We start from the raw sequence: 13,780 nt of genomic DNA, 5'->3' as shown, positions 1-13,780 counted from the left end.
ACAAAATACTTAAAGTAAGCAGCTCTTTCTGCTCCTAGGTTCTGCCCCGATGCTTTAATAAAAACAGGTTTTTGCACCAAAAAACAACAAACAAATGCTTATAGTATTCCTAGCCTTAAAAAATAATGAGATCAGAAATATTGGTCTGTATGTATTGGTGTGGCAGAGGACAAAAGATGTAGAGAAATAACCTTTGGTCAAATCTTTTTATGGTGTAGATTAATGTATACATATAAGTTTACTATGGCCAAATACTTGGGAATAAAAAGAAACCTTTTAAAAAGTTTAAAAATATATGTTTTAGTGAATTCAAGCATAGTATGGTAAACTGGAATACTGGTGAATGTTGTCTTTAAATTTCTACTTAGAAAATCTCTGATAGAATTTTAAAATCTGAAAAAATATGATCAGGAAAATCTATCATCTTCAGATGATTTCAATCTTCTAGCATTCAAATTAAGTCTGGTAATTAATTTTGCTCTTCTGATTTCAAAAAATTTCTTGAAGGGCTTACCTAAATGGAAAATATGATCTATTTAAAACAGTAAAAAAAATTGTTGATTTTTATGTTATTTTATAGCTTGTTCTGTTGGTTTCATTAGGGGCAAATGAGCTTTATCTTTGAGATACCTTAAAACCAGAGTCTATGGCCTAATACTGAAAATTGCCATTTATTATTTAATAAGTTTAAATTTAGTGTGTAAATGAATATTTATTCACCAACTTTCCAATCAATCTGAAAATTTAAGCTTCATTCCAGTGGTCTTCTACTCTGGCCAAAATGGAGTAACAGAGTAAGTTTATCTACATTTATCACCTGAAAAAATTTAAAAAAAAATGAAATAGTTTACATAATTCAGAAATATTTAACAACAGTTCACAAAATGGTGGAGATCAGCCAATGAAGGGTAGTGATCCCTAATGGACAAAGAAAGAAGTGGCATGAGTATTCTGACTTCCTCAGCTTATTTCCTTGAGGGAGCGCTGAGGCTACAGCACTGGAAAGCCAAACCCAGGTGGAACCTGGTGAGTAAAAGCCATGTGGTGAGGAGATGGAGCCGGGCATCTGAGCACCCAGCAATGAAGGCATCTAGAGTGAGCAGGACATGGTATTGAAAAGAAAAGTGTCATACAAGAAGAGAGTTCTGGAAATCTTCAAAGGTGCTCCCTGAGAATTCAGTCAAGAATTGATCAGTGCACGTGTGTGAAGAAACTATTTGAACCTGGGGAAAGATGTGCATGAAAAGATTAAAGTTAACACTGTCCAGCAAAGATAAACAGTGTTTGCCCAGGATTGGGAATAGAAATTATTCCCACCAACCATTAAAACCACATTTTTCATGGGCCTTGAGTAGACTATACAAAGGGCTCTCATCACTGTAAAGGAGAGTAATTAGCCACAGACTGAGCACTGTCCTTGTTCTAGCAGCAAGCCTTAAAGGCAAGACCCCAAAGAATCAAACTCTTTCCAGCTAAATTAACTGCATCTCAAAGCAAAGCTCAGAGTTTATAGGAACAGAAAATATCCAGCAATTCAACCAGGTAAAACTCATATTTGACTCTTAATAAAAAATTGTCAGGCATGTAAAGGAGCAGGGAACTAGAAGCCATAATAAAGAGACAAATTAGTCATAACGGAACAAGAATAGACACTGATGTTAGATTCAGCAGAAAATGTAACTAAAAGTTATCTTAACTGTTCCATGTATTCAAAACCCTCAGTAAATATTTTTAAAATTCTGATTGAATTTCTAGGGATGAAAACTACAATGTATGAGGTGAAAAATACAGTGGACTCTTAACAGCAGATTAGATATTGGAGAAGAAAAGATTAGTAAATTGAAGTCATAGCAATAGAAACTATCTAAAATGAATCATAGAAAAAAGAATGATACTGAGAGTTGGGACAACTCCAATATGTGTAAGTGGAGTCTCCTGTGCAGAGAAGAGAGAGAAAATAAAGCGTGTTTGTAGAAATAATGGCCCAAGGTTTTCCAAATTTGACGAGATCTATAAACGCACAGACCTAAGTCACCCAATGTGCCCGGGCACAAGAAATAAGAAGAAAACTACACCAAATAACATCATTATGAAAGTGACCGAAACTACTGATACACAGAAAATCCAAAGGCAGTGAAAGGTAAGGAGACAGACACGTTAAAACCAAGGATGACAGCGAAGTCCGCGCCTGACGCAACACAAAACAGAAGGTGGCGGAGGAACAGTTTCAAGGTTCTGAAATTTTTTTTTAAAGGTAATTAAATTTAAATTAAATTAAAAAGGTAATTTGAGTTCTACATCAAAGAAAAGAGCTTTAAATATTAAGGTGAAGTACTGGGCGCCTGGGTGGCTCAGTGGTTAAGCCGCTGCCTTCGGCTCAGGTCATGATCTCAGGGTCCTGGGATCGAGTCCCGCATCGGGCTCTCTGCTCAGCAGGGAGCCTGCTTCCTCCTCTCTCTCTCTCTCTGCCTGCCTCTCCATCTACTTGTGATTTCTCTCTGTCAAATAAATAAATAAATAAATCTTAAAAAAAAAAATATATTAAGGTGAAGTACTTTCCAGACGTTCTGTAGTTGGGAGACTTTCCCCAGCAGACCCAGTTACAGGAATTGTGCGGGGAAACCTTACAGGCGGCAAGAAGGTGACACCGTGTGTACGAATCCTCAGGGCCAAATGAAGGGCACTGGTCACTCCTTACACAGGGAAATTCATGACCTTTTTGTTTCTAAATCCTCCTCGAAACGCAGAGCGGCTGGGGGCGGGGGGGTGGCCTCTGCCGCAAGCGGGGGCAGCAGGTGCGGCGCGCTTCGAGCAGGTGCGGCGCGCTTCGAGCAGGTGCGGCGCGCTTCGAGCGCAGACGTTGCGCGGCCCCCACCTCCCGCTGGGCGCCCCCCCGCGCCCCCCACCCCGCGCAGACGCCCCCGCGCAGACGCTCCGACGCCGCGTTCCAGACGCACCTGCTGGGTCGCGCCCCTCCCCCGCAGCACCGGGAAACGGCGCCGGAGCGCCGAGCGGCCGCCCGCCTCCATGGCAGCCCAGAAGAAAGCGGTTGTGGGGCCGTTGGTGGGGGCAGTGGTCCAAGGGACTAATTCCACTCGCTTTCTGGTTTTCAATTCAAAAACCGCGGATCTCCTTAGTCACCATCAAGTGGAGTTAACCCAAGAGTTCCCCAAAGAAGGATGGGTGGAGCAGGACCCCAAGGAGATTCTCCAGTCCGTCCACGAGTGCATCGACAGGACGTGCCAGAAGCTCGCCGAGCTGAGCGTGGACGTGTCCAACATCAAGGCGATCGGCGTCAGCAACCAGCGGGAGACCACGGTCATCTGGGACAAGCTGACCGGAGAGCCGCTCTACAACGCCGTGGCGTGGCTCGACCTCAGGACCCAGCCCACCGTCGAGAGCCTCAGCAAGAAAATCCCGGGCAATAACAACTTTGTCAAGTCCAAGACCGGCCTTCCCCTGAGCACCTACTTCAGCGCCGTGAAGCTGCGCTGGATTCTGGACAACGTGAGGCACGTCCAGAAGGCTGTGGAGGAGGGTCGAGCCCTTTTTGGAACCATTGATTCGTGGCTGATCTGGAGTCTGACCGGGGGAGTGAACGGAGGTGTCCACTGCACAGACGTCACAAACGCAAGCAGGACAATGCTTTTCAACATCCACTCTTTGGAATGGGATAAAGAGCTTTGTGACTTTTTTGAGATTCCAATGGACATTCTTCCAAATGTATGGAGTTCTTCTGAGATCTATGGCCTCATGAAAGCTGGGGCCTTGGAAGGTGTGCCGATATCTGGGTGCTTGGGGGACCAGTCCGCCGCCCTGGTCGGACAGATGTGCTTCCAAGAGGGACAAGCCAAAAACACCTATGGGACAGGCTGTTTCTTACTATACAATACAGGTCGTAAGTGTGTATTTTCTGAGCGTGGCCTTTTGACCACAGTGGCTTATAAACTAGGCAGAGACAAGCCAGTATGTTATGCACTGGAAGGTTCTGTTGCCATAGCGGGTGCTGTTATTCGCTGGTTAAGAGACAATCTTGGGATTATAGAGACGTCGGAAGAAATTGAAATACTTGCTAAAGACGTAGGTACTTCTTACGGCTGCTATTTTGTGCCAGCCTTTTCAGGGTTATACGGACCTTACTGGGAGCCTAGTGCCAGAGGAATAATCTGTGGCCTCACTCAGTTTACCAGCAAAAATCATATTGCTTTTGCTGCATTAGAATCTGTTTGTTTCCAAACCCGAGAGATTTTGGATGCCATGAACCGTGACTGTGGAATTCCCCTCAGTCATCTGCAGGTCGACGGAGGGATGACCAACAACAAAATTCTTATGCAACTACAGGCAGACATTCTGCATATCCCGGTAATGAAGCCCACTATGACCGAAACAACTGCCCTGGGAGCTGCCATGGCAGCAGGGGCTGCAGAGGGGGTCGGGGTGTGGAGCCTTAAACCCGAGGATTTGTCTGTCATCATCATGGAACGGTTTGAGCCGCAGATCAAGGCGACAGAAAGTGAAATTCGTTATGCTACATGGAAGAAAGCGGTGATGAAGTCAATGGGTTGGGCCACAACCGAGTCTGAAAGTAGTGATCCTGCTCTCTTCTCTAGTCTGCCCTTGGGCTTTTTTATCGTGGGTAGCATGATAATGTTAATTGGAGCAAGATACATCTCAGGGATACCATATTAATACCAAGATGGATTCCCAACATGTGAGCAGCTTACATTATGAAAAAATCCACCACGACTGTCTCTTAATAGGATGACGCTATCATAGACTCGATTTTATTTATAAACCACTTGCTGCATAACTTATGGGAACCCCAAAAGTAGACCTGTGGCTTGAAATAAATAAATTACAGTAAAAAAAAAAAATACAGTAGAAAATGTGGTATGTTTTTTAAAAGGTTGGTCCAGCCACTCTGGGAGCTAACCCCCTTTATTTTCATAAAATCCCAGTCCGTGCCCTCTAAAGTATACGATATTCAGATTCTATCTGGTGCAATCTTTCATTAAATATTTTATAATATTTGTGGATCAAGATTTGGTTCTCTGTGCTGCACACACTTGATTAAAAGGTGTAACTAACTTGCTAAAACTGAGGGACTTATGGTTATTGTTGTTTTTAAAAACTCCCCAAATCGTCTTTTGTATGCATGAGGGAGACCGCAGTATCTTGCTGAATATTTAATGGAAATATGAGTTCTTTTAGTATTCTCATAGCTTAGATATAGCCCTGGAAAATATTTGCCAAATTAAAAATTTTCAGACAGAAGCTTTTGATTTGTCTAAAAATTTTTAATTTTCAGACAGAAGCTTTTGATTTGTCTAAAAATTTTTAATTTTCAGACAGAAGCTTTTGATTTGTCTGAAAATTTTTAATTTTCAGAAGCTTTTGATTTGTCTGAAAATTTTTAATTTGGCAAATATTTTCCAAGGCAATATCTAAGCTATGAGAATACTAAAAGAACTCATATTTCCATTAAACATTCAGCAAGATACTGTGGTCTCTCTCATGCATACAAAAGACGATTTGGGGAGTTTTTAAAAACAACAATAACCACAATTCCCTCAGTTTTAGCAAGTTAGTTACACCTTTTAATCAAGTGTGTGCAGCACAGAGAACCAAATCTTGAATCAAAAGCTTCTGCACAGCAAAGGAAACAGTCAAAAAAACAAAGAGGCAACCCACGGAATGGGAGAAGATATTTGCAAATGACAGTACAGACAAAAGGTTGATATCCAGGATCTATAATGAACTCCTCAAACTCAACACACACGAAACAGACAAACATATCAAAAAATGGGAAGAAGATATGAACAGACACTTCTCCCATCAAGACATACAAATGGCTATCAGACACATGAAAAAATGTTCATCATCATTAGCCCTCAGGGAGATTCAAATTAAAACCACATTGAGATACCACCTTACACCAGTTAGAATGGCCAAAATTAGCAAGACAGGAAACAACATGTTTTGGAGAGGATGTGGAGAAAGGGGAACCCTCTTACACTGTTGGTGGGAAAGCAAGTTGGTGCAGCCTCTTTGGAGAACAGTGTGGAGATTCCTCAAGAAATTAAAATAGAACTACCCTATGACCCTGCAATTGCACTCCTGGGTATTTACCCCAAAGATACAGATGTTGTGAAAAGAAGGGCCATCTGTACCCCAGTGTTTATAGCAGCAATGGCCACGGTCGCCAAACTGTGGAAAGAACCAAGATGCCCTTCAACGGACGAATGGATAAGGAAGATGTGGTCCATATACACTATGGAGTATGATGCCTCCATCAGAAAGGATGAATACCCAACTTTTGTAGCAACATGGACGGGACTGGAAGAGATGATGCTGAGTGAAATAAGTCAAGCAGAGAGAGTCAATTATCATATGGTTTCACTTATTTGTGGAGCATAACAAATAGCATGGAGGACAAGGGGTGTTAGAGAGGAGAAGGGAGTTGGGGGAAATTGGAAGGGGAGGTGAACCATGAGAGACTATGGACTCTGAAAAACAATCTGAGGGGTTTGAAGTGGCGGGGGGGTGGGAGGTTGGGGTACCAGGTGGTGGGTATTATAGAGGGCACAGATTGCATGGAGCACTGGGTGTGGTGAAAAAATAATTAATACTGTTTTTCTGAAAATAAATAAATTGAAAAAATTATAAAAAAATTTTCAGACATTTTGCATGACTTTACTGATTATACTGATTTCCTATGTAGATCTTCTAAGTAGAGCACTTTTCATTTTTAAAAAATCTCTCCATTTTATTTGCTTTACTTGGCATGTATAACATTTATTTTTATATACTTCATATGGAGTAACCCAGTTATAAATTAAATGTATAAGAAATGTAGTATTAAATGTACCATTACATACATAAATATTTTAGGATAAACATTGGCATACAATTTGGGGCAGTGATGATGCATTTACCAGGAAAAACTTTTTCTTAAAGAGACAGTATTTAAAATTTAAGTATGTTTTATGATGACAGACAAAGAAGCATTTATGATTTCAACTATATTTCTTACACCTTACCTTTTTATTTAATTGCCTCAGCTGGATATATGCTGAAGAAAAAAAACTGTGGAATACTATGGTAAATGTTATTTTTAAACAAAAATTTTGTTTTGTTTGACTGCTAAACAAAAATAATATTATAGGGACACCTGAGTGGCTCAGTTGGTTAAGTGGCTGCCTTTGGCTCAGGTCATGATCCCAGCGTCCTGGGATCGAGTCCCACATCAGGCTCCTTGCTCCGCAGTGTAATATTGTAAGATTCACGTGCTATATGGGAAGTGGTACAACAGCATGTAAAGTTATATGAAGTTATGTTGATAATTAAAGATGCATATTCTACATCCTAAAATAATACAACAAAGAGGTATAATGAATAAGCAAATCAAACACATAAGCTAGAACTATAAAAATATTCAGTTGATCCAAAAGAAGGCAGAAAAGAGATGAAAAGGGAAAAAATAGATAATAGAAAACAATAGCAGGAAAATATATTTAAACCTAGCCATACAGATAAGCATGTTAATATAAATAGTATAATTATATCAATTTTAAAAGATTATCATATTAGATACAAAAGAAAGACTCAAATATTCACTACCTCCAAGAAACACACGTTAAATATAAAGAAAAAATAGTTAAAAAGAAACAGGATGAAAAAAAAAATGCTGCTAAAAAAGCAGTGACTTTATTAATATCAGAGAGTAATGAATCAGTGCAATTAGAAAGCTCAATGTACTTCAGTATATTAACAAAGAAATATCACATGAGACACAACGATCCACTTATTAGAATGCCTAAAATTGAAAAGATAACCACAGCAAGTGTTGGTAAAGATATAAAAGCCTGAATTTCTCATATAAGTCTGCTAGAGATGTAAAATGGTGCAAATATTTTAAAAAATAGTTTAACAGTTTTTTAAATTAAATATATATCTATCACATTATCCTAGGTATTTACCCAGGAGACATGAAAACATATGTTCATACAAAGATTTGTCTGTATTCCTTTACTTGTTACAGCCCAAAACTAGGCACAACTCAAGTGTCCACCAACAGGTGAATGAATAGGTAAACCATGGTATATCCACACAATGGGATACTACACAGCAACTCTTCGTACACACTATAATATGGATGAATTTCAAAATAATTATGCTGAGTGAAATAAGCCAGACCAAAAAAAAAAAAAAGTATACACATAGTGTTTGATTCCATTTATATACAATTCTAGAAAATGCAAACTATCGTATAATGACAGAAAGCAGGTCAGTGGCTGCCTGGGAAGTGGGGGGCAAGGAGTTGGCAGGAAGGTATATGAAGCATGATTCCAAAGGGGCACGAAGAAAATCTGTGTAGTGGGGAGTTGGATATGTTCATTATATTAATTATGGTGATGATTTCAAGGGTGAATATATATGTCAAAATTCATCAAATTGAACACTTTATGTGCAAATTTTACATGTCAATTATAACTCAATAAAACATTTCAAAGAGAGAAAATATCTTCAAATTCTGAAGAAATATAATCAAAGTTTGTTCAAGTAAGTTAATCTTTGTTCTTCTCTACTATGCATCCTGCTGTAGCCTCCCTGATCCTACAGTCTGTTAGCACGGGGTGTGCCAGTTTCTATCTCTAGAAGGTCTGTGAGCTTTATTCGAAGTCATTTGTGTGATTAGGCTGGAGAAGTACATGATAATGTCTAATGTCATTTAAAACAAATTAATTTCCCATTTCATTTATCTGGCCATAATTCTCAGTCTGGGACCCATTGCAAATGACCTTATAAAGAGATACAAACAAAAATATCATAATAAAATAAGGCTAAGAGTTCTCAAATTTAGTATCTCATTCTCACCTTTTTCAAAATTATAATCCTGTGATTATCGGCTTTCCACTTTTTGTATCTTTGCCTTTATAAGTCTCATTTTTATAACGTATATGATTTTGGTAAATTACAGTATTCTGCCCCAAGGCTATCAAGGAGCTTCTGTATATCCTATTATGAAATTAGCTAATTAATAATTTCTCTATATTGCTACTAAGCACAACTACATAGTTAAATTATAATGATCAGTCCTTGCATGCATGTTATGAAACAGCAAGTCATCATTTAATGTCAGGCATATGTGGGAGTGTGAGAGCATGAGTACAAACACTAACCAGGAGAATGAAAAGAATTTAATTCTAATACTATTTTCCAAAGATCAAAGAGTTACAGTAAGTCATACAGGTCAGAGGTATAGAGTAAGTTTGGAGAAAGAGAAAAAAACAGAAACAAAGAAGGCATGACAGGAAAGGAACGTTAAAGGTTTCCAAAGAGGAACGAGCTGTGCTAGTAAATCTAATTCTAAACACGCTGTGTAGCATCCGTGTAGACGCACACTGAACAGCTAAATCGTTCCTAGCTTAGCTCCAAGAGTAGCAACCATATACACCAGACTTAGAAGCATAAGCAACTTTCTCTCTTCGCCCCATACAGACTTCTAAATTATTATCTCTTTTGTGCCTAATTTCTGGTGCTTATATTATCACTTTGATATAAATATCCATAATCTTACAGGAAAGGTATTGTTTCCCTCACTGGTAAGACCTGGTTCTCAACGTGGAAGTATAAATGCTACATTAAACAATCCCCATTTAGGTGGGACATTATGCACCAACTCTATGACCGCTAGGTATGAGAAATTTGTCTCTATGCCCTTTTTTTAATCATGTGAACTAATAAGGTCCCCTAGTGTAATCTTCCAGTGAAGTCTAGAGTAAATACAATATAATCTCAGCCAGTCACCTACTTTAACCTGCCACTAAAATGACAGCTCTCTAGTCTATTCTGACTGTTTCAATCAAAACAAAATGAATAAACTTAATAAACTTAATGTTTAAATGTTCCCCAGAGTTTCCATCAACAACCTTTACAGCCAAATTTATTTGAGCCTTGGAGAAATTGCATGTGATCCTTGTTCTCTATGTGTTTAGCATACATTACAGTTCATTATCATTTCAGCCCTCAACAAACTGATTTATTTTACAAAAAAAAAAGAAAAGAAGACTTTGACCTTTGGTGGGGAAAAAAAGTGCAAAGTGGTAAGACTATGTTAATCTTTTACTTAACTATGAAATTCATTTTATCATAAACTATCCACAAATCTTTCTTATATTCAGTTATTAAAATACGTTTTTCAAGTGTCATAGGAAATCTGAGTTTGGAAAACATTTACAAAGCCAAAATTAGTACAGGGACTACATATGTCTAGCCTAGTAGCTTCAAAAATGAGGTAGGCAAAACCAGGACAAAAATGTTCCAGGGATCACAAACAAGGGTGACAGGTGGTCTGGGTTTGCTCTGAACCGAGGCAGGTGTACCGTCTAACTGCACCTTCCTGTTGCCACCTTCATGTGCATTTAGCTAAGTGACTAGAGCAGAGGATGCGAAGACATCTTGGGGTAGGAAGGTTCTCTCTCTCTGATTATACATTTTTGTCTGGCCTCAAGTGTATTTCACCAAATAAACTAATCACTTCTCCCTAATTCTATTTCAGTAGGCCATGGGTGACTAGTAACAGCTCAATTTCATGGTCAACATCATTGAGGAAAAACAACAACAACAACAACAACAACAACAAAAACAAGAAAATCACCTTTCTGATGCAAAAAAAGATATAGTTTTAAATTTTAAAAGAAGATTCATGTGGGGAATATGATTCCTTGCATAGAATTTAGTATTTTTAAAAAAGAAACTTCAAGATGACTTTGACAATGTCAGAAGAGCCTGGAGTGGGGAAAGGGCTTGAGAGACCGTCTAGTCCAACTCCGTCTAATACAAAGTAATGAAGACTGTAAATCAAAAATATGTCGGGAGTAAGATTAAAATCTAAGCTTTTATATTTTAATGTTCCTTTAGCTTCACTCAACTGATAGAGCTTTTCTTGGACTTTGTCTAAGAGTCTGACAACTCTGACTTTTAAGAAGATGCATTTTACTTTGACAAGCAAAGGGGATAATTTGTGACTTTTTTATGAGAGAGTTATGTCTTGGCCAACAAATAGTTCGGTGCACACTCACACACTCGCACCTGCAAACAATTTTTATCACCGCTTAAACTAGGCCCACCTAGGAGATTCTGAATGACAATCAAACCATTTTCTATTCTCCAGTGATTTTGTATTCCTGAAAAATACAAAGTTTATAGACTCTCTGGGGAGACATTTCCTTCGTCATGAAGCACAACAGAACTGTAGGCGTGCGCTGGAAGCTACACCACTGTTTTCTAGATGCGACTCTTGCTACTCACCTCCGTGACCACGGCGTCCTTTCGGACTTACCAGTGGGTGGGAGAGAGACGCGTTTCTTTCCCTCCTCCTCTTCCTTCCATTGTTTGTCCTCCTCTTTGTCTTTGTCTTTTTCTCGAAACAGATCCACTGAGTCATATCATATGGTATTTACTACTCATATTCACAAACATCAAAAGGACGGCAGTCTGTTTAATATCCTGCAGATGAACATGCGCTGAAAAGTGGCATTGGCAATGGGGCACTCGCTGCCCACTGGGCACCAAGCAGCGATGTGCTAAAGATCTGGCGAGTTGTTCCATAGAGAAGAATGACATTCATTACAATTGTATCAAAAACAAATTATGTACCAAATGTTTGCTTCAATAAGTACTTGGACGATCATCTATCTGTCTTTCATTCATCCCCTCACAGCTTCCGTGCTGTAGCTCTGCCACTGCCAATACTTGGCCTCTTTATAGGTATGTTCCTCTCCCGTTGCCTTGTGTGACTTCACTACAGTGTCCCCTACTATACCAGCCCCAGTGTATATAATGAGAGTCCTGCTATGCCTAAAAATAGAAGAATGTGGACAAAAACAGTATAAATCTTATACAAAACACTTTCTGTAGCATCTCATGTCGTCTCATTTTTGTCATGCAAGTGACAGATGCCATTGGAAAACGGGAGCATTTACTTCTCACTTTCCAGATATAAAGACTGCTGCAGGAAGATAACCCAAAACTTAGAAAAGCAGAACTTCAAATTTAAAACATTTCTAGTGGATTTCAGCTAGAAATTAGAGATTTTATATGTTAGGCCCTTTATTTCAAATACTTAGAAGCTAGGGTCCAAAGGAGAGGATGGACCAAGGTCTAAGATCTAGTTTGTACCTGAAATGCTGGGATTAGAACCTAGAGGAACTCTATTCTATACCACACACCAAATTTTCTTTGAGGATTTCAATTTTAAGGATAATATTTTAGATGTTTAGTGGGAGTATGGGATTTTTCTTCTCAACATTCAAAATCGTTTAGCCCCAGGTAAGGGTTTTAGGGGAACTGAATATAAAATGTCTGTTCTCCAAAGCTACATTTGTATAATGACTATATTATACCCCTGGAACTAATGTAACATTGTGTGTCAGTAATACTTGAATTAAAAAAGAAAAGAAAAGAAAAATGTTTACAAAATATGAGACAAAACTAAAAATTAGGGAAAAAAGAAAATAAGCTTTAAATATGCACATCAATGATAATTGTTCTATTCAGTTTAATAATTTAACTGGAAAACAAAATAAAACAAAATGTCTCTTCTCTGTTTCTTCCCCTTCATTCACTTCTTCGGTTCAGACATCACCGTTGTCTCCTGACAATGGTCCTTGATATACTATAGTAACCTAACTTCTCCTGTCCCAAGTCTCAATTCTATCTACATTTCCACCATGGTTCCCCCTCCCTTCCAGCTCCAACCCCTTCCATCTCTGTCTTTCCCTGACTTTACATTATTTCACTCATTCGTTCATTCATTGCCAGCACTGCAGATCTGGCTTGGAATGTACTCCCCACCCTGCCCAAGGGAGTCCTCTGGTTTTCTCTCCATGTAGAAGCTGATAGGCCTTTCAGCTGTAGGAGCTGTTCAGAGGCATGGTGGAGAAAGGAAGTGCCTATCTCCAGGTCCCCAATCCCTCAAAGCCCTCTTAGTTGTTCCTATGAACATTTCTTGAGCATCCTCCCCTAGTCATTGCTCATGATGGGAGTGTTTATGGGCGCTGACCTTTAGATGTTGCCACATATGTTCTTAATAATTGCAGATATGGACAGTCAAGGCAATAATTTGAACCTCCTGGTGTTCTCAGGGTCTGCTCGACCTTGTTCATTGGCTGCTCATAACTGATTCTCAGCCATTTTCCTTTTGTCATCTCTACGATGAGTCTTTTCCCGACATTTGAATCCTTTCATTCCAGAGGCGTCCTGGTGGTTCTGATGAGGGGCAGAAGGAGGGTTCTCCTTCTCACTGGGTGTGTGGGTGGACCAGACTCTGGGCCAGTGCCGGAGTCTGTCTGGAACTCCAAGCCCTCAGCTGGGTGCCTCCTGGTAGCTCTTAGCCTGTGACGTGGTGACTTCTGCAGCCAACAGGATTACTTAGGCACTGACTCATGGTCTCAGCCCAGAAACATCCCAGTTCTTTCTTGAAAACAGACATTTGATTATTTATGTTACAGCTTTAAAGTTTGGGCTAATTTCACCATTTCCCAGATAAGCTAATTAGCTTAACATTTCAGTTCCATTTATGTGTAGTTAGCCTTTGGCCTATTCTTTTATTTTTAAGTAAGATTTTTATTTATTTATCTGAGAGAGAGAATGCAAGCACAAGCAAGGGAGGGGAAGAGGGAGAGGGAGAAGCAGGCCTTCCGCTGAACAGGGAGCCCGATGCACGGCTGGGTTCCCATGACCTGAGCCGAAGGCAGAGGCTTAGCCAATCATTAAC

The 13,780-nt window shown here is 39.5% G+C and overlaps 1 protein-coding gene across 1 annotated transcript; it reads left to right on the top strand.

The window, feature by feature from the left end:
• Positions 1-3,027: 3,027 nt before the first annotated feature.
• Positions 3,028-4,689, top strand: GK2 (glycerol kinase 2). Its single transcript, XM_059378956.1, has one exon. The coding sequence runs from the start codon at positions 3,028-3,030 to the stop codon at positions 4,687-4,689; it is 1,662 nt and encodes a 553-aa protein (XP_059234939.1).
• The last annotated feature ends 9,091 nt before the right edge of the window (positions 4,690-13,780 follow it).

The sequence above is a fragment of the Mustela nigripes genome, chromosome 1, assembly GCF_022355385.1.
Source record: "Mustela nigripes isolate SB6536 chromosome 1, MUSNIG.SB6536, whole genome shotgun sequence".
NCBI lineage: Eukaryota > Metazoa > Chordata > Mammalia > Carnivora > Mustelidae > Mustela > Mustela nigripes.
The sequence above is the reverse complement of the archived record's forward strand: the minus strand, read 5'-3'. Positions and strand labels throughout refer to the sequence as shown.